Here is a 19,403-nt window from a genome sequence, read left to right on the forward strand (position 1 = left end):
AGGAAGAAGCAGGGGTACTTCCTGCTCAGGTAGTGCCCAGGACCCATGCCCACCACCCCAGGCTCCTCTGCCCACCACTCTGGGCCACTGTTCAGAGCCTAGAGGCTCCTTCAGGGGTTCGCAGCACAGATCTGTGGGATGTGCAGCCTTGGTGGCTCTTCGTTTTCCTCCTTCCCTTCAGAAGGGGGCACTGTCTTCAAAGAAGGCATTTCTTCACAGTGGTTTATGGCTTTTCCAGATTGGGCAGACAGCATTATCTTACAAGATATGTCTAAGTCGGGTCAGGAGACCCTTTCCAGCCCAAGCTTAGAACCAGTACCCAGGGCCCTGCAATTGCCTGTTGAGGGTAGGATGTACGTCTGTTGTGCTTTTAACTACAGATCAATACAAGACCAGTTCCTGGGGGTGGGGTGGGGGTGGGGTGGGTGGAATCCATTTCTGACTCATGATTCTCATTTTCCTCACTCGCAGTGTCTCTTGTGCTAACAGATGTGTCTTTTTTTCTTGTAAAACCCCATTCCATGTGATGCTCCTGACTTCAGCTGACAGCCATCAAAGTGCAAACGTGTATCCATCTCCAACTCCCAGCACCCAGGGAGAGAAAACCAGGGTCTTACCTTTCAGTCATTAGGGAGTGTATAGCATGTGCCTTTTCCTGAGATGGTATGTTTTGAACTGTCCCCAGATGGCCATCTGGCCTGTGCTGTGTGACAGGACATGTCCCCGTTTTGTCTTGGATCACAGGGTGGAAGCCCCCCTAGCCTGGCCTTCTTCCAGGGGCTGGCATCTCCCCCTAATTCTTTGGCTCTGGAGTGTCTGAGTCCCAACAGGTCAGAATCCCACCCAGGAGTCTCGTCCTGCTCACTGGCCCAGGCAGGGCAGGACATGGCCAGTCTGAATATGTTTCATTAAGACGTACATGCAGGTGTCAGCAGCTGTGGATGGGATACGGCAGAAGGAGGTCCTTGTCTGTCACGGTCCTTTTCTAAACAAGTGAAATGAGTAGACAGTGTTCACAAGTTTGCAATTTGTCAGGAAGGCCTTGTGGTCCCTCTGGACAGGGATTATCCCCTTCTGATATCTAATATGGGGGTGCACATTTTCTCCTCCCCTCAAAAGGCTCAGAGCCAGAAAAAGACCTTCTGATTTTGTATTACGTGCTGTTTTGTAGCCTTGAGTGTCCCTTTCTTTGCTTTGCAGGCTGGAAATTCTGGACCAAAATTTCAGTCTAGCTCCACCAGCTAAGGGAACTTCATGTCCTCACCCAGCCTGGCTCTTGAGTCCTGGCCCTCCTGACCTGGGCTCAAGTTGCTGCTTTTTATTTTTTTAAGCTTCTTGTCTATGTGAGGTACCTGAGATAATTTGGGTTGGGGGAGGCAGGGAGGAGGGGATGAGGCAGCACAGAGAAAATTTAAAATGCTAGCTGTTAACTGTTTTCCACAGCTGTCTGACAGGTGTAAGGAAATGTGATGAAGTGAGAGTGCCAGTGGCACAGGCCCAGAGGAGGTGCTTTCCGGATCCCATGCCATGACTCCTGGGCTCTGACCTTGCCCCAAGTAGCCAACTTAAACCTTGGGTTAAGAAAAGGGAATATGAGGTTGAGCAGCCTAAGGGTGTGACTCATGGTTGGGAGCTTGGCACTGAGACATGGGCGTTCTGTGAGCCACAGGTCAGGAGTCAGTAGGTGGGCTCCCAGACACCCCCCCCCCCCCCAACTGGCTTCAGGGTTTGCCACTCCAGGGCCCATGTGGGGCTGTGTTTACTGAAACAGAGATTTGTTCCCAGCAAGAGCTGCCCAATGCTGTGTCAGTAGCCAGCACAACCATGGAGCCTCTGGTCACTTTGTGCTGTGAATTTGTGACCCTAGTGGTTTCTGAGTCAACCTGTAGCCACCTAGTTTAGGGAAAAACGCTTGGGTCCCTGGGACATTTCCCTTCCCAGGGCCAGGAAGGTGCCCAGTATAATCCACACCAAAAACCTGAATACTTTTAACCCCCAGCTGATGGTTTACCACAGAGCTGGGACGAGAGGGTGGATTTTCTGTCCTCAGTCTCAGAATGAGGAGCTGTGATTTAACCCTCTCAGGAGAGACAGATACCAAAGGCCCCTTCAGCATAGCCCAGCTCACCGGAGCAGCTGCAGGCCCCCACTGGCCTTTGACCCTGAGCTCCAGGGCATCAGTATGTGCCCCCTGCTTCACAGATACATGCACTGAGGTCTGGCTGTCTTTGGGGGACATGGAGGTACCATGTGGGGTCCCAGGGTGACCACCTCCAGGGGCTGTGGATGGCCACTGGGCCTCACTCGACTCCCACCCCTATCCCTCTGCAGCTCTTAGGAGACACCAGCTGGGCCCAGTGGGCAGTGAATAAACAAACCAAGACAACCAAGACAACCAAGCGCAGGCAGGCAGGTTTAATGGGGTTCTTAACACGAGACAGGGACAGTAAGTGGCTAGTGAGGCTCACACAGCAGAGCAGGTGGTGTTGGGGGATGCCGAAGCCTCCTTCCCCTAAAAAAAACCACCCTGGGGGCTCTGGTGAAGCTGAGTGCCTACCAGCAAAACCTCACTGCAGGCCCAGACCTGTGAGCAAGGAGCCAGGGTTGGGAAGAGGGTTCACTATTTCCCAGCAGTCCTGAGAACCAGCCTGCCCATAGTGCTGTACCTGGGCAAAGTAACCACCAGGCGGCCTGGGCAGGCCAGCCTCATCCTCCCTTACCTGTGGGCCTCTGGGTTCCCCTTACAGACATCCCCAGCCTTATTGTTTGCGCCAGTGGTAAATGCAGGAAGGAGCCAACTCTCGTGTAGGAAAGGATGTATCAACACAACTTAGGAGGTGGGGGGCTCAGCCCTCAGCCCACAGACGCACCCAGGGCTGGGAGGTGGGGGGCACTAGCCTCCAGCCAGGTCAAAGTGGCCACAGCACTGCTGCCTCCATCCTGAGCTGCACAGGCAGCTTCCAAATGAGAAAAGGCTTCAACTCGTTTCAATGCTTCATGAGGTTAACTTTCCTCTGAAAAACAAACCTGGCGCCCACAGCTTCGTCACATCCTTCCTCTGCTCATCAGCCTTCCCCTCCCCAAATAGCAGCAGAGTGGGCCAGGTAGGGCCATCCCTGCCTTCCTCAGGCCTGGAACCCACTGAAGGCGGGTAGGACACGGTGCTTCCCTGGATTCTGGACCACCCTCTCCCCGGCTGTTCCATGGAGCCCAGTTGTGGCCCAGCCAGGACTGAAAGAGAGAGGAGGCCAGAGTGGGGCAGGAGCCCCTTGCAGCAGCTACCCTCTACCCTTGGGGTCCCAGTTACTTTTTCCGTTGATTTGTACCTTTTAAACTTGCAAACTGAAGCTGACATTTTTTTAATGCCCCCATGAAATCAAGCTATGTGCTTTCTATTTAGCCACTGACCTGTTGCAAAAAGGAAAAAAAAAAATGCTTCTAAAAAAAAAAACAAAAACAAAAGCGCTAAAGTATAACCCTGAACACTGGGGTTGGCTTCAAGATAGCAGGGGAGGGTCAGAACAGGCCGGGCTGTGGGGCCGTCCCAGTGCTGCTGTGTACAGTGCCGAGGTTTGATGTTGCTGGAATTGAAAGTGTTTAAAAAATAGTTCTAAGTGGCAGAGAAGTGGCAGAGCACTGGAGGGAGAGGGATGTGGTGTCTCCCAGCACGGAGGGCCAGAGGGGGCTGGGCCCGTCTGTGGAAAGGCTCTTTCCCATGCCTTCCTGCAGCCCTGAAACCCAGAGCCTCCAAAAATATTAAGGCTCATGGCAGGTTGAGACCTCCAGTGAACCCCCATCCCCAAGAAACAGCAGTGAAAAGCAAGGAACTGGCTGCTACAGACACTGAAGGTGCAGCCCGAAGGCTGGGGCAGCCCTGCCGAGCCTAGTCCCTGGGGAGCTCGGGTGGCGGGATCTTCAGGTCTGAGGGCTCCACACCCCAGATATCCCGGGCGTACTCCGTGATGGTCCGGTCGCTGGAGAACTTGCCCGAGCAGGCAATATTCCTGATGACCTTCCGGGTCCACTCCTTAGGGTTCTGGGGAGGAGGGACGGCCAGTCAGTCCCTATGCTGTGGGCCGAGGGCCCAGGAGAACCAGAGTCTCTAGAACCCAGTGTGAACCCCAACAAGTGTCAGCCCTCAGGGCAGGTCATTTCCACCTGTGCCCTGAGGTAGAAATGACCAGGAAAGGCGGCCCCAGTCAGAAAGACTACCAGGTGGCCAGGGCTGAGGGCCAACAAGCCTAAAGCCTGAAGTCAGACCATGCAGCTGGATGAGGACAGCGAGGCAGGGACAGCTGGGAGGGCGAACATGGGGAGGGGACAAGCCGAGATGGTATGGGAAAGGGATAGCCAGGAGGGGATGACAAAGGAAGGCAGGGGCAGCCGGGAGGGGTGATACGAAGAAAAGGGGTCAGCCAGGAGGGGTGGCATTGAGTCCCTGAGGAGGCTATCTCCCCTCCCAGGACCTCAGTGGGCTGCTCTGTCCTATAGGAAGTGGAGTTGATGAGACAGCAAAGGACAAAAGCAGAGGAAAGCCAGGTCTGCAGTCTTGGGGTCTCAGGATGGCCTGCTGCCCTGGCTGCCCCCAGGGCCCTGATGTGAGCCCCTTCGCTCAGCCCTGGCTCTTCTGCAGGACAAAACCAGGAGCAGGGAACACCAGGGAACAGGCCAGTCCCTACCTCCTGGTAGCAGGGTCCCTCATTAGCACTAAGGGTCTTGGCAGGCAGTCAAGAAGGGCTCCAAACCCACCCCAGGTGGGAGTAGCAGTGGGGAAAGGAAGGAGTCCTACCCTTCCAGGTCCAGCAGCTATAGAGGGGGCCTGACCTGCACACCTGGGCTTGCCAAGACCCTGACCAGGGCACTGACAGTGGAAGGGTGAGATGCTGGGCCCCAAGATAAGGGCCCCACGGGCAAGGCGGTGGCTTCCAGGATGTCCCACACAAAGCCATCAGCCCACAGCTTTCCCTCCCAGGAACCCCCAACTTCTAATGCTCTAGGCTGTGGCCAGAGCTGGCCTGCTGACTGGAAGTGGGGAGCTGAGGCACATACCACCTTGCTGCTCACCCAGGGACTCAGTAGCCCCCCAGGCTCATCCCTCATCAAGCAGCTGTCCCCAGGACTGAGCCCAGAAAGGGTCACCGTGCAGAAAGGAGGTGGAGACTGGCAGAGCGGCAGGCACTTCTGGGACCCAAGGGGAGAAATGGGCGGCAGTGCCCGGGCTGAGACCAGGGTTGGCCGCTGTGCATGGCCATACATACAGGGACCACTGCTGTCACTCACAGGGCCCAACATGAGATAAAGAGCCCCCCAGGCTGGGCGGGGCTCTCACACCCCCCAGACAGCATGAGGGCTCAACCGCAGGGCAGTAGGGGCCAAGGGGTCCCTCCAGAAGACCTGTAGGTAATCTAGAAACTGCCTGTTCAGGGAGCAGCTTGCTTCCCTTATTTCAGACAGGCCCGCACCCTTCCTGTCACCCTATGGGGGCTGGCCTTCTTCCCCATGCTAGGGGACCCCTGGACTTGGCCGCCTAGAGTCTGGGGCCCCTAGCGTGAAAGTTGGGGGTGCAGGCTTCTCCCTGGGGTACCTGATGGGTGAGTCGTCCACCTGCCCAACCAGGAAAATGTAAACCCACAGTAGACACACAGTGACCATGTGGACACAGTGCCAGGGGATGGCTCCGAGCCGGTCGGGTGCCCCCACCCAAGCAAGACGGCCTATGGCAGTTCCACCTTCTGCCGGCCCCAGGCCTGAGCATCTTACCCGGTACAGCTGGTCCACCTTGGCCTGGCACTCCACATAGGCCTGGTAGTCCGCAAACACCTTGAACCTGAAACAGAAACAGGAGCTGCTGCTGCCAGACACAGCAGCAGGAGCAGGAGAAGCAGCAGAGCTGAGCTCTGATCTGGGGGTCCCTGGAAGCCCCAGACCCTCGCCCCAGTCCTTGTGGCCCTGCAGCAGCACAGGGGAAGGCCTGTCCACTGCACCTGACCCAGCTGAGCATGGGATGGGCCCTGGGCAGATAGCAGTCCTAACGCCCCAGTTGGAGATGCATTCAGTTCTCTGCTATAAAAGGAGGGGGACCTGCCCTGCATGCAGGCTCCAGCCAAGGCCCCCGCCCCACCCAATGCAGCTGAAAACAGTCATGGATGATGACAGTGCCCTGCTTGGTGCTCCAACACTGAAGGACACGTGTGCACTGACAAGGCACCTCTGATGACTGCTGAGCCAGGAACACAGTTCACAGGGTGGTCACGAGTCCTTCCCCCACGAACCTCAGCCTGGCCACGCCTTCAACTCAGGGAGGTGTGTGCACATGCATGTATGCACGTGTGTCATGATCTGGACTCACCAGCCAGCCAATCATAATTCTCAGAAAATAACTGAAACAGCTGGACAAAAAAACTAAACCAACAAAAACTGAAAATTGAAGAGAGGTCGGTTCTTGGCACCAGCCAGATGTACCTGGCAGCTAGAAGGGCACCGTGGATTTTATGAGGCACCAAGTCTGCCATCATAGGTAAGTCATAATCACACATTCATTACACTAATCTCCCACAGTAACCTGGCACGTGCAGCACGGACATCCTGGCGCTCCAGTGCAGAGGCCCACCTGTCCTTGGGGCATAGGAAATGGGAATACACCCCCTGTGCAGACTGCCCCGGAGACCCACAGGCAGCGGCTCCAGCTCAACCCCCAGGGCCCTATGTTAGGGCCCTCCCCTTGGGACAGGGGTTTCCAGATTCTCTGGGACCTTCCGCCTGGGGAATGGGCAAGGTGGGGTCCCACCTGTCATGGTGCATCAGCATGTTGACGACATCCTGGAAGCAGCCGGGCTCCATGGGGGAGAAAAAGCCGCTGCCAATCTGGTCCACGGCCTGCCTCAGCTCAGGGAGGCGAGCATAGTAATGGCTGGCGTCATACCTGCAGGAAAGCCAAGCCACGGTCACAGCTGGGCCTCAGGGCAGCCAGGAGGCGGGCGGCCACCCTTAGTCCTGGATGGGCCACACAGGGGAGGAGCTGCTGTTCCACGGACACTGAGCCCCGGGGACTGGCTGCCAGCACTGTCGCCTGTGCCTCACTTGTCCACAATGCAGGTGCTGGGAAACAGGGCCCTCTGGGGCTCACACTGCACACCAACCGCTCAGCACTGCCCGAGCTCTCTCCCCACCAGACCCCACGGGGCCTTGACAACCAGAGGTCCCCCAAACCCGTCCACCCAGCCAGGGTGGCCACACCCTCGACTGGAACCAGTAAGTGAAGGTGAAGAAAAGATGGGGGTGGGGCACAGGGCCTGCGCCAGGCTGGGTTCTAGACAGATGAGGCAGGTGGGGCTGAGCAGCTGCACCTCAAGACACGGGACAGGAGCCAGGCTAAGGGAAGGGGAGCCGAGCTGCCCAGTGGAGGTAGTGGGCACTTGTGACAAGGAGTTGTGACCGTACATTTGGGTTTTTGCCTGACTGGTGCCCGGAGAGCTTTTAGACAACTAGGTAGCAGTTTTTTTGTTTTTTGTTTTAATTATTCCTCAGAATTAGGCCAAGACTAGCACACCTGGAAAATGCCAAGGTAATGAAAACCAAGGGCAGTCTAAGAAACCATCACAACCTAGAGGAAACAGGGAGACCTGCGATGAAATGCACTGTCATCCCTGGATGAGATCCTGGGAGACAAAGTGACACCGATGCAAAGGGGTGAGACCTGAGCACAGCCTGGAGTTGAGGCCACAAGGACACACCTAAGCTAGCTGCTCAGTTTTGACAAGGTCCTTGATCATGGAAGTTAACTACTAGGGGAAATTGAGTCAGGGGCCTACAGGAACTCCCTATGCTAACTTTCCAACTTTTCCATAAATCTAGTATTATTACAAAGCAAAACAGCTACTTAAAAAACAGGTCCAGAACCTTGGTGGTGGGAACACCTCAAATTCCCCAATCAGCAAACTCCTGGGCCAAATGGAGGTCCCTGACTATCCTCAGAGAGAGGCTGTAACCCCAAGGTGAGGGAGCTGCACGTCTTCACTGCACACTAGCCTATGCTGGACCCCAGTTCTGGCTTCCACTCCGTGTGGCACCCCTCCTAGCAGGACAGCACTCTGCACCAGGGACTACCAAAGCAAGGGCCCTCAGTGTGCTCTGCAGCTGAGCTTTTACTGAGGGAGAGTGGTTCCCTGAGGGCCCACTGCAAAAGCACCCTCAGACACCATGCCGGTCTGAAAGGATTACATACCCTAGAAAAGCCATGTTTTAATCCTGATCCATTTTGTGAAGGCAGCTATTTCTTTTAATCCCTATTCAGTATTATAGGTTGGAGACTTGATTAGGTTATCTCCAGAGATGTGACTTGCCCAATTGTGGGTATTAACCTTTGAATAGAGGGAGATGTGATTCCACCCATCCCAGTTGGATCTTGGTTAGTTTAATGGAATCCTTTAAAAGAGGAAACATTTTGGAAAAAGCACAAAAGTCACAAGAACAATGAAAGCCCACCTTTGTAGATGAAGAAGGAGAATGCCCTCTGGGGAGCTTCATGAAACAAGAAGCCAGGAGAGAAAGCTAGCAGATGTTGCCATGTTTGCCATGTGCCTTTCCAGCTGAGAGAGAAACCCTGAACTTCATCAGTCTTTCTTGAGTGAAGGTAACCCCTTGGTGGTGCCTTAACTGGGACATTTTCACAGCCTTAGAACTGTAAACTTGCAACTTAATAAATTCTCCTTTTTAAAAGCTGTTCCGTTTCTGGTATATCACATTCTGAAAGCTTGCAAACTAGAACAGACACCCTAGGCTTTGCTGGGGAGATAAGCACAGGGGCAGCCCTCATACCTGTCTCCCACAGACACAGGGAGCAGACATGGCCAGTGAGCCAAGAGCCACTCCTATCTCCACTCTGCGGGTGGGGAGACCTGGCTCCCAAGACCTCCTTCAAAGTCAGCTCCCCCTGCACACATGCCCTTCAGGTCCCTATCCTGGGGTTCTTAGGAGTGACCACAGATGCCAACATATGCCCCAGCAGGCATGGGGAGTGGGGGGGTGCACTCCAGCAAAGGGGGCAGGGGGGCAGGTTGTGAAGAAAGGGAAAGCACCCCAGCTGGGATGGGGGAGAGATTTGGAGAAGTGCATCCCAGCTGGAAGGGGGCAGAGGGAGGGCCTGGGAGGAAGGGAGGGCACTCCAGCTGGAAGCAGGCAGGTGGGCGCTCACCCCTGACGGTCCAAGGCCTCCACGTCCTGCACCCGCAGGCCAAAGATGAAGAGGTTGTCCTCCCCGGCCTCCTCGGCCATCTCCACATTGGCGCCGTCCATGGTGCCGATGGTCAGCGCCCCGTTGAGCATGAACTTCATGTTGCCCGTGCCTGAGGCCTCAGTGCCCGCAGTGGAGATCTGCTGTGACAGGTCCGCGGCGGGGATGGCTGGAGGCCAGGGGGCAGTCAGGCAGTGCGTGTGGGGAGTGGGCAGCCCCAGGTGCTCCAGTGTTTCTCTGCTCCCCTCAGCCATCTGTCCTCCCACTCCAGGGCCCCCCGGGTCACGATCTCCCCCAGCCCCCCAGTGTCAGCCAGGGCTCTGGCAGGACCCAGCCAGTCTAGGACAGCCCCTGGAAAGGGGGCCCAAGATAAAGACTCCTAGAAGCCCCCCAGGTGGCAAAGGTCCTTTACTCCGGAATCTTTAGGGACCAGGGCCAAACCAAAGCCTGGTCACCCAGGCCCATCAGTGGGCATTAAGCTACCTTCCATCTGACACCACTTAGGTCGTTTTGGTGAGCCTACAAGCTCTGGAAAGGCTTCCAGAAGGCTCTGGGACCAGAGGAGAGAGGCAAGGCCGTCTCCCCCTGTTCAGGGGAATAACAAGGGCTAGAGACCATGTGGGACCCTGCCCCCATCAGCCTGACCTGGTCACACCCCACCCAGGAACCAGCCGACCTACTCGCATCTCGTGCTGCTTTCCCGGGCTCCCTGGCCCTCCTTCAGACTGGGGCAGGCAAGTGGGCCTGGAGCCTCCGAGGCAGCACAGCCAAGCTTGGGCAGGCAAGGGGACAATGGTACCTCTGCCCTTCAGCTCAGGAGCACATCAGGGAGCTGTGGGGACCCCGAGCACCCCAACTCTAGGATCAGTTCTAAGATGCGCAGGAGTCAGCAGCCCTTGAGGGGGACCATTTCATATGGGAGACCAGGGAAGGGATAAGCAACCAAACCCAGAAGAGGGGGACCCCTAAGGCCCTGCAGTGAGAGGAACAAGGGGATGGCTCAAGGTTCCTACTATACAGAGGCACTCTGCTTTACTACCAGGACTTCCAGAGGTGGATTGGGTAGAAAAGATCCCACCTGGTCAGCATGGGGGGGGCGTATCCTAGAGACCCCCCAGCTAGCACCTCCACAGGTGATGTGATAGGCCCACCACATGCAGGGAAGGGTGACAGGGAAGCAGGTGAAAGGGGGGCAGGCCCATGTGTGACCTCACAAGGTACCTGAAAGTGTCAGGGGAACCTGACACAGAAAGAAGGGGGAGGGGGGAGCAGGAAATGGGAGGAGAAAGAGGATAAAGGAGGGAAGACAAGAGCAAGGGGACAGAGGGGAGGAGAAGAAAAGGAAGGCGAATTGAGGGGGTGGGAAGGGGAAGGTTGACCCTGTAGGCAGCACAACTGCCTCCACTACCCAGGCCCAGAGGGCAAAGCCCAGAGGCAGTAGGATGGTCAGGGGCTTGAGGACCAGCCCATCTGCCACAGACTCGCACTGCCAGCCACCCCCACGAGCACCAGAGGCCCCTGGGGTCAGTGCTACCTTTCTCGGCCAAAGAAACCCGGTAGTTCTCCAGGAAGATCACTTTGAGCCTGTCACCAACGATGGGGTCCTGGTTAACGACCTCGCCTATGGACGTGACCAACTTGATGATCTTCTTGGCCATGTGGTAGCCAGGAGCAGCCTGGAGGGGAGGGCAGGCCAGTGAGGGGGGTGCCGGACCCCACCCCATTCTCGTCCCCGGCATGGACAGCAGGTATGGGTGGCATGGGGCACATCCGGCTGAGAAACTGCACTGTGGCAGCACGGGTTTGCAGTGCCAAGGGGACACCGAGGCTCCAACACAGGCCGTGCCCACCACCCGGCAGGTCAGACCCTGGAGCCAAGTGCCACTGCAGGCGAGAGCCTACCTGCCTCCAGAAGGACCCTGCTCAGGCACTGCTCATGACGCTGGCTCCACCAACATTCAGAAGTTCAGTTTTTCAGGGTCTAGTTAAGTTTTTCAAAAAGTAGGAGCTCAAAAAGGGGCCTCCAGAGCTGACCACCAACAAACAGGAAGAAGTCAGGAATGAGGGACACGCCAGACAAGGCCGAGAGGGAAGAAGACAGAGAGGCCAGCCTGAGCACAAACACCCAATCTCTTCTAATAATAAAGTTCAAGGGAAAAAAGAATGAGAGAAGCAGAAGGAAAACCTACAGATGAAAGGATTTCAGAGACGTGTCATCCTTGTTCTCAGGAAATGTACATGGACATATGAAATTTCCAAGGAGCATGACACGTGCAGCCTGCTCTGAAGTGTTTAGAAGACAAACGACAGAACGATGTAACAAAGATGGCAAAACGCTGAAAGCTGGTAAAACTGGCATCTGTAGGGGATATGCCAAAGTTCTCTGTGTTGTTTATATTCTTTTTGCAACCTTCCTGTACGCCTGCAATTAAAGCAAAATGAAAAGGGCCTTTTTTTTTTTTTAAGGTAGACTGACTTGTCTCTTGGGGAGGCCCCCATTTGAATCCTGACTGAAACAAATCATTAAAAACACTTTTCACTTTACTCAGACAGCAACTGCTTATCTTCCGAGGCTGGGTGCTCCCAAGAAGGTTCTTGGGGAGATGGTGATGGTGGCCATGTTTAAAGAGAGTCCACACAGCAGTTTTGGAGAAAAACATCCATTGGTGGAGATGGCAAAGAAGTATTAGGGGTGAAGTGTTCTCGTGTCTTACTTATGAGTCAGCAAATGTCTAGGGGAGACGGAGCAAGTAAGAGAATGTTCAACAGTGCTGGATCTTGCTGACGGGAACAGATGGCCCACGATTCATTCTACCTTCCTCTAGGCCTCAGATTTCTTATAAGGCTTAAAAAAATTTTTAACTCCATATCTTTAAGAAATTCATGCTAAAATACTGGCAAATGAATGATACGATGTCTAGGATTTGCTTCAAACCCCCAGGCTGAGGGTGGTGGAGCCCAAGCACAGTGCCAGAGCTCCTGTCTGAAACTGGGAGCCCGGGGGTACGTCCTGCCATCCCATCTGCCTCTGCATAGGCTGGAGAGAGGCAGTGCCCTGCCAGCCACAGACAGGTACCAGGAACATGGGTGTAGGCTCCGGTGCCCACAGGCCCCCAGACCCCACCCCACAGTCTAGACCCCCAGCCCCTCAGGAGGGAGCTATGCCCCCGGGGGGTCCTCTGCACTCTCCGATGAAGACCAGGATCCTGGCAGGGGGGTCGGTGCACAAGGCAGGACACCCCTGAAGGCCACCCCTGGTGATGTCCACATTTGACATGTCTCCAGTGTTACCAATGTGGGGAATACACCAACCAAATCGTACAAGCCAAGTTGAGCCCAGTCAGTTTCTAGCAGATCAAGAAGGCTGCCACATCGGACCTGCGTTCATCCACTCCAAAGGCCACTGCCCAGGAGGGAGAAAGTAGACCATGTCCCATGCCTGAGAACCAGCAGCAGGTTCCCTGGGCTCCAGTGCACAGCAGGAGGAGGTAGCTGCATGGAGGACACAGGCTGTGTCCCACAGGGGGCTGGGGACCCACCATTCCCGTGGCAGGGCATTGGTGGAGCTGGTCACCTGGGTGAGAAGCCCTGTGACCCCCAGGGGCACAGCTGAGGGCCAGCTGACTCGGACCGCCCCCAGCACAGCCACCTGGGCTTCCCGCTGCTGAGATGCTGCAGGCCACTCACCTTTCCCCCAATCACAACTGTCCTGGGCACGAAAGACTTGGCTGGGTCTTTCCTAATCCCTGCAGGACAGACAGAAGGTGCAAATGAGGCAATGGGACACACCACACACACAGAGCCTGGAGCAAGGACCCCTGCCCCACACTGTGGGTCTATGTCATCCACGATCAGCACTCAACAGTAGCTGGATGGGGAATCAGTCCCTGGGGGCTTCAGCACAAGCCACGGTGATGCAGGGCACCAGGACCCAGGACCCCCACTCACAGGAGAGCTGGCGCCTGTACTTCCAGGAAGCCCTATAGGACCCTGGGATCTGGTCACCGTTAGCGAAGCTGGCAGACACAATGGGTTGTGGCCACAGACAGAGGAGACCCAGGGTCGTGGCCACGGCCCCATTGCCCAGTGCGAGTTTAGGGCAGGCCCTAAACCTGCCCTTGTTCCAGTGCCAGTAAGAGGCCCCCTGAGGCCCATCTGTAGACAAGGCCACAGGCCTGTGGCCCCACAGACCGAGGCTGCCCTTGTCAGTTGCTAATTTTTGGATTGCAGTGGGGGTAGATGGGGGTTCGGCTAACAGGAGCCACCACGGCTGGCCGGGACAAAGCCCCAGTGGGAAGTCGCAGCCTGTGTCCGTGGCTACCCCTTAATCCCACTTTTGGAACTTGGACAAAATGACAAGGAAAATCACTCAAACCAGGAAAAGCACCCAAACCCCAGATTATTCCCTAAATTCTGCCACGCTGCAGGCACTGCAGGACTCGGGGCCTCCTGCCACCTGAGGGGAAGTGTTGTGAACAGGGCTTGGTCTGGGGCGATACAAAGGGGACCCCAAGAGAGCACTCCACACTGGGAGGTAAAGCCTGGAGAGGCCGACGCATTGGCAGATGCGGCCTCTTGGGCAGCCCCCAGGGAGGCCAGCCTGAGGGGATGGCCTGGAGCCGGTGGACGCCTGAGCCTGAAGAGGGCCCATCTCCTGAGGCAGCACTTGCTCCCTCCCAGCAACGAGTGAGCTGCTGGAGATGACCACAGCCTCCCTCCGCTATGCTCCCCATCCCGACCCCGCCCACTGATGATCCAGGAGTCCACTCGCTCCCCAGGACGGCTGGAGCGACCCTCGACCAGGAGGAAGTCCACAAAGCTGAATGCAAGCCCTCGGGGAGGGAGGCCAGAGAAAGCAGGCTGCAGCCAGACTCCCCATGCCTCACTGCCCCCAAGGCTGCGAAGCAGCACCCAGGAGCTACTCGAGGGAGGAGGGGAGCCAACAATTAATCTCCAGCCAAATGAAACAGCCTTTGGTGTAAAGGCTCCAGGTGCACAAGGAGAACTCAGGCCTGCTGTGGACACAGGCTGCTGCTGGGACAAGTTCGAACCCAGAGGGGTGGGCAGGACAACGCCGACAAGAAGCCGGTGACGAGTCCTGAGTTGTTTATCTGCTTAGTATATAAAGACAAAATGGAAGAAGGGAGTCAGGTGGACAGAGCTGAATGGAAACGCCTCATCTTCTGACAAGGGATGTGAAGGGTGCAAGGGAGGGGACAAGGAGAGGGGAAAAGGAGGGGAAGGAAGAGGGGAAGGAGGAGGGCAAAGATACAGTTAAGAAGGGGTAAGAGTAGCTTTGTTTCTTGAAGACAACTGTATAAAGATGTTATGTTTACAGTGTGACTGTGTGATTGTGAAAACCTTGTGTCTGATGTTCCCTTTATCTAGTGAGTAAAAAATACGAATAAAAAAATAAACAAATAATAGGGGGAACAAAGGTTAAAATATACTGGGTAGATGGAACTACTAGTGGTCAATGAGAGGGAGGGGTAAGGGATATAGTATGTATGAGGCTTTTCTTTTTCTGGAGTGATGCAAATGTTCTAAAAAATGATCATGGTGATGTATACACTACTGTGTGATGATATTGTGAGCCACTGATGGAATGGAATGCTCTATGTATGGAATGATTGTGTTTGTGTTTGCATGTTGTTTTGTCAATAAAAATATTTTAAAAAAAGGGGAGGGTAAGGAGGGGGCAAGGAGGAGGGCAGAGGGAGCAAGGAGGAGGGCAAAGAGGCGGCAACGGGGGGTGCAAGGATAGTTCAGTTGTAGACTTCCCGCCTGCCATGTGGGAGACCCAAGTTTGTTTCCCAGCCTGTGCCCACCCCCCAAAAAATAGTCAACAAATGGTGCCGTAATAATGGGATAGTCACATGGCAAAAGGATACAAAAAAAAAAAAAAGAAGGGGCAAGGAAGAGGGTAAAGAGGAAGGTAAGGTGGAGGGCAAGGAGGAGGGGAAGGAGAAGGAAGAGGGCAAAGAGGGGCCAAGAAGGAAAGCAGGGCAGCTGCAGAATATGGATCTACACAGCCAGGGTTCTGGGTATCACCAAAGCTAACAAATCAAGTGGAGGCATGAGCGTGCTGCAGAGTACCAAAGCCGACACTAAAACAAGCTAACACTATGGACCGACGCTGCGGTCGGTGGAAGGAAGGAATGAGTAGAAGCTACTGTCACTGCTGCATATAAATGGCAAACTAGGAGAACTGCCAAAGCAGGGGCATTAGGACATGGTAGAGCAAAGCGGTGAAGGTAACTGCAGAACACACAAGATAACTTCTGAAGATAACTGCAGAAGAACAACACAGCAGAGAAAGCAAAACAAAAGGTTTGCATGAGCTCCTGCGCCTGGCGGGGGCTGGAGGTGGGCCCATTCATCATGGAACTGCTGCAGCAGGAGGGGAGGGAGATGGGGGTCCCAGTGTGGGGGCCACTACCTCTGATTCCGGAAGGTTCAGCATTGCAAGTGCTCAACAAAAACTTCATCTATCACATCATGTAAATGTCTCAAAAAAGATCAGATTCTTCCACCAGAAAGTCTCATTCATTTGTAATAATAGGCTGGGGTGGTTCTTGATAGGAGCTTTTGATCTGGTAGTTCCTTGGGTTTTTCATATTAATATTCTCTTTATTAGCATAACAAAAATTTAAAAACCTCATCTTCCCATAAAGTTTTATTAATAAATTTAGCAAAAGTTAATAATACTTTCTTTTAAAGCCATCTTTTCTGGACTTTTTTTCATTTTAAAAGACTGAATATTTATATAACATAAAGGAATCATTTTAGAGTGGGTAATCTGACAGCATTAACTACACTCACAGCTGTGCCACCATCACCTGCGTCCAGTCCCAAACTGTGTTCATCACCCAAACAGAAACCCACTCGTTAAGCAACAGCTCCACATTCCCCCTTCAGCTCCTGGTAACCTGCACTCTACTTTCGGTGTACGGATTTGCCTATTCTTAATTTTTCATACAAGTAGAATCAGACATTTGTCCCTTTGTATCTGGCTCATTTCAACTCAGCCTCACATTTTCTAGGCTGATTCATGTTTCGGCTGAATGTTATTCCGCTGTGTGGATACACCACAACTTATCTGCTTGGGCCAGTTTGAGGCTGTTACGTACCCCAGAAAAGCCACTCCTCTTTCTTGATCCCATCTTGTGGGGGCACACTTTAACTGGGGGATTTCCATGGAGACATGACACACCCAACTGTGGTGTGGCCTTTTGATTAGACGGAGATGTGACTCCGCCCATTCAAGGCAGGTCTTAACTTGCTTACCGGAGTCCTTTAAGGGGGAAACATCTTGGAGAAAGCTCAGAGTTGACACAGAAACCTCTGGAAGAGCAGACAGAAAATGCCCCTGGGAAAGCTGTTTGAAACCAGAAGCCAAAGGACCAGTAGATGCCAGTCCCACGCCCACCTTTCTTGACTCAAAGTATCTTTTTCTGGATGCCTTAGCTGGACACTTTTATGGCCTTAGAACTACAAATCTGTAATTTAAATTCTCTTTGCAAAAGCCAACCCACTTCTGGTACATTGCATTTCCAGCAGCATTAACAAACTAAAACACTGCTTATCCGCTGATAGACATTTAAATATGTACTTTTAAGGGGACTGTGAATCGTGTTTATTTTCATAATTATAATACCACTTAACTTAGGATGCATGTACATAAACTGAACATACAGTTTTGTTTTAAATATACCTTAAATATCTCTAATATGCCAAATCTTACTGAATACTTAATACAAGTTAATAAAGATAATAGCCAAACTTGAAATAAGCACTGAACTGACCCTGAAAGCTAAGCCTGCAGGGTCCTGCATTGCTCCCACCAGGGAGGGCGTGCTGACCATCTTTGGGAGGCTGCCCTGACGGTTCGGGGACTCCACTGCAGCTGCACAGGCATAAAGACCCTCAGGGGTCCTGCTGAGTGGCTGCTGCATATGCTCCGGGCCTGGATCCCAGTACAGTGGTGCAGAGCTCCTGCTTCACCACTTCAACAAGTACTCTGGCACCAAACACAAAAATCCATAAGACTATTTTAAAACAAAAGTTGAGTGTCTCCCCACAGTCTGCCTGGCTTTGACTGCATGAGAAACGGATGGGGTTGAGGATGAGACAAAGGGCAAGGGTGAGCCCTTTGCCTGACCTCAGCACCGAAAGGGAGAGGCCAGCAGAGGCAGAGGCAGAGGCTGAACAAAATAGAGCATAGGAAGGGCCTGGCAGGTCCACAAAGGGCAGAGATGGGGGGAAGGTACAGGTGGAGACAGCATGGCAGGAGGCCAGGTGGGGGGATAGGGTGGGGGGACCGGGTGGGAGAGGACGGGGACAGGGTGGGAAGGACAGTAGGGGCAGGGCAGGTGCCCCACATCTCCAGGGCAGGTCCCCAGGCCCCTGGCCCCGGGCACACTCACGGTTGTACAGGGTGACGATGTGCAGGCAGTTGAGCAGCTGCCGTTTGTATTCGTGGATCCTCTTCACGTGCACGTCGAACATGGAGGATGGGTTGATCTTCACCTTGTACTCCTTCTCTAGGAAGGCCGCAAACTTCAGCTTGTTCTCCTGGGAGGATGGGGGAGGGAGGCTTAGAGCTTGTGGGACCAGCCAGAGGCGCTGCTGAGACCCGAGAGCTCCCCGCAAGGACGTGGACACAGCCGAGACAGAAACCCGGGGGGGGGGGGCCCATGGGGGCCGAGGCAGCCCAGGGAGAGGAGAAGGGGAGGGTGGGAAAGAGGGTGACATCAGCTCGACACCAAGACGGGCAAACTGAACGGGCACTAGACCACAGAGCAAAACTGCAGACAAACAGCAAGAGGAGACGAGCAAGATGAAAGGAAACCAACATGTGCGAAGAAGAGAAAGTGTACGAATGTGAACCGTGTTCAGGCAGAAAAAGAGCCCTGACATCAGGCTACCAAGGGATGAGCCTGAGGGCATCGCGTTGAGTGAAACAAGCCAGATCTACAAAAAAACAAATACTGCATGATCTCACTTAGGAGAAATCCCTAGAATAAGCAAATTCACAGAGACAGAAAGATCAGAGATGACGAGGGCTGGGGGAGAGGGGAAGGGGCGTTACTGCTTCACGCGTGCACGGTTTCTCTTTGGGGTGATGGGAAATTTGGGTAACAGATGGCAGTGATGGGAGCACAACGTGGCGAATGTAACTAGTGCCACTGAATCAAACACTTGCAAGTGGGTAAAATGGCAAATTTCATGTTACACACATCACCACAAAATTAAACTGAAAGGAGGTGCAGTCAGGGAAGGACAGCCTAAGGGTAAGGCCCAGGCAGCCTGAAAACAGAGGATCTAAGAGGAAGGGCTACTTCCAGTGGCCACACAGTGGCAGACCTGTGCCATGGTCTCCTGGAAGCAGCTGTGCTGAGGCTGCTACAGGTTTGGGAGGAAGGTCCCAGGTGGCCTGACGCTGGCTTCGCTCCCCCAGTGGTGACGATGGGGTGAACTTCTGGCATGGAGCCTGGCTGCCATGGGAGACTGGCATGCAATTAAAAGCTCACCAGATGACGAAACTATTTTCAACTGATTTTCCAGAGCGCTTCTCTCAGAATGAGCACCTGGAAAGTCCAGGCTGAATGGGGCTGGCCCCCACTGCTCTCAACCTTTCCTGCCCTGACAGGCTCTGGGGCCCTCTCCCAAGCCCCTCCCCAGGAGCACAGGGGGCCTAGCCAGGACACTGCCCCCCGGCCTACCTGCTTGACTTTGGCCACGTCCCGGATGAACGCCTCATCGTTGACCAGCGGCAGCAGCCTCTTCAGCTGGCTCAGGTCGGTTAGGAAGCCCTCCCCGATTTTCTAGAGGGTTACAGAGTATCCGGTAGTTTCCACTCATCGCTGGCCCCGGCTCCGAGAGGCACTGGGCCATGGCTGTCGGCCCCTCCCCTCCATCACCTGCTGGGTCCCCAGACCTGCTCCTGTGGTAAACCACCCCCCACCCCACAGGAAACACCATCCTCGGCCTGGGCTTCCAGCCCCTTCCCCAGACCCCTCTTGGTCTAGATCTATGTGGTTCCTCCACATCTCTACCAGGATGTCAAGGCTACATCAAGATGTCCGTGACCAGGACACAAAGGTACATCTGCACACCAATGTTTACAGCAGCATTATTTACAATTGCGTAGAGATGGAAACAACATCCA

General features: G+C 54.3%; 1 protein-coding gene across 1 annotated transcript in view; it reads right to left on the bottom strand.

Annotated features, from left to right (window-relative positions):
* Positions 1-2,399: 2,399 nt before the first annotated feature.
* PYGB (glycogen phosphorylase B) overlaps positions 2,400-19,403 on the bottom strand; it is a 109,252-nt gene continuing 92,248 nt past the window's right edge. Inside the window, exons 13-20 of the mRNA XM_077114180.1 lie at positions 18,958-19,059; positions 17,659-17,806; positions 12,920-12,978; positions 10,767-10,908; positions 9,194-9,401; positions 6,788-6,922; positions 5,761-5,827; positions 2,400-4,036 (exon numbers count right to left, since the gene is read on the bottom strand). Coding sequence (XP_076970295.1) covers positions 3,884-4,036; positions 5,761-5,827; positions 6,788-6,922; positions 9,194-9,401; positions 10,767-10,908; positions 12,920-12,978; positions 17,659-17,806; positions 18,958-19,059 — 1,014 coding nt within the window. The 3' untranslated portion in view covers positions 2,400-3,883. The remainder of the gene's footprint in view (positions 4,037-5,760; positions 5,828-6,787; positions 6,923-9,193; positions 9,402-10,766; positions 10,909-12,919; positions 12,979-17,658; positions 17,807-18,957; positions 19,060-19,403) is intronic.

This window comes from Tamandua tetradactyla, chromosome 1 (assembly GCF_023851605.1).
Source record: "Tamandua tetradactyla isolate mTamTet1 chromosome 1, mTamTet1.pri, whole genome shotgun sequence".
In the NCBI taxonomy this organism is placed as follows: domain Eukaryota; kingdom Metazoa; phylum Chordata; class Mammalia; order Pilosa; family Myrmecophagidae; genus Tamandua; species Tamandua tetradactyla.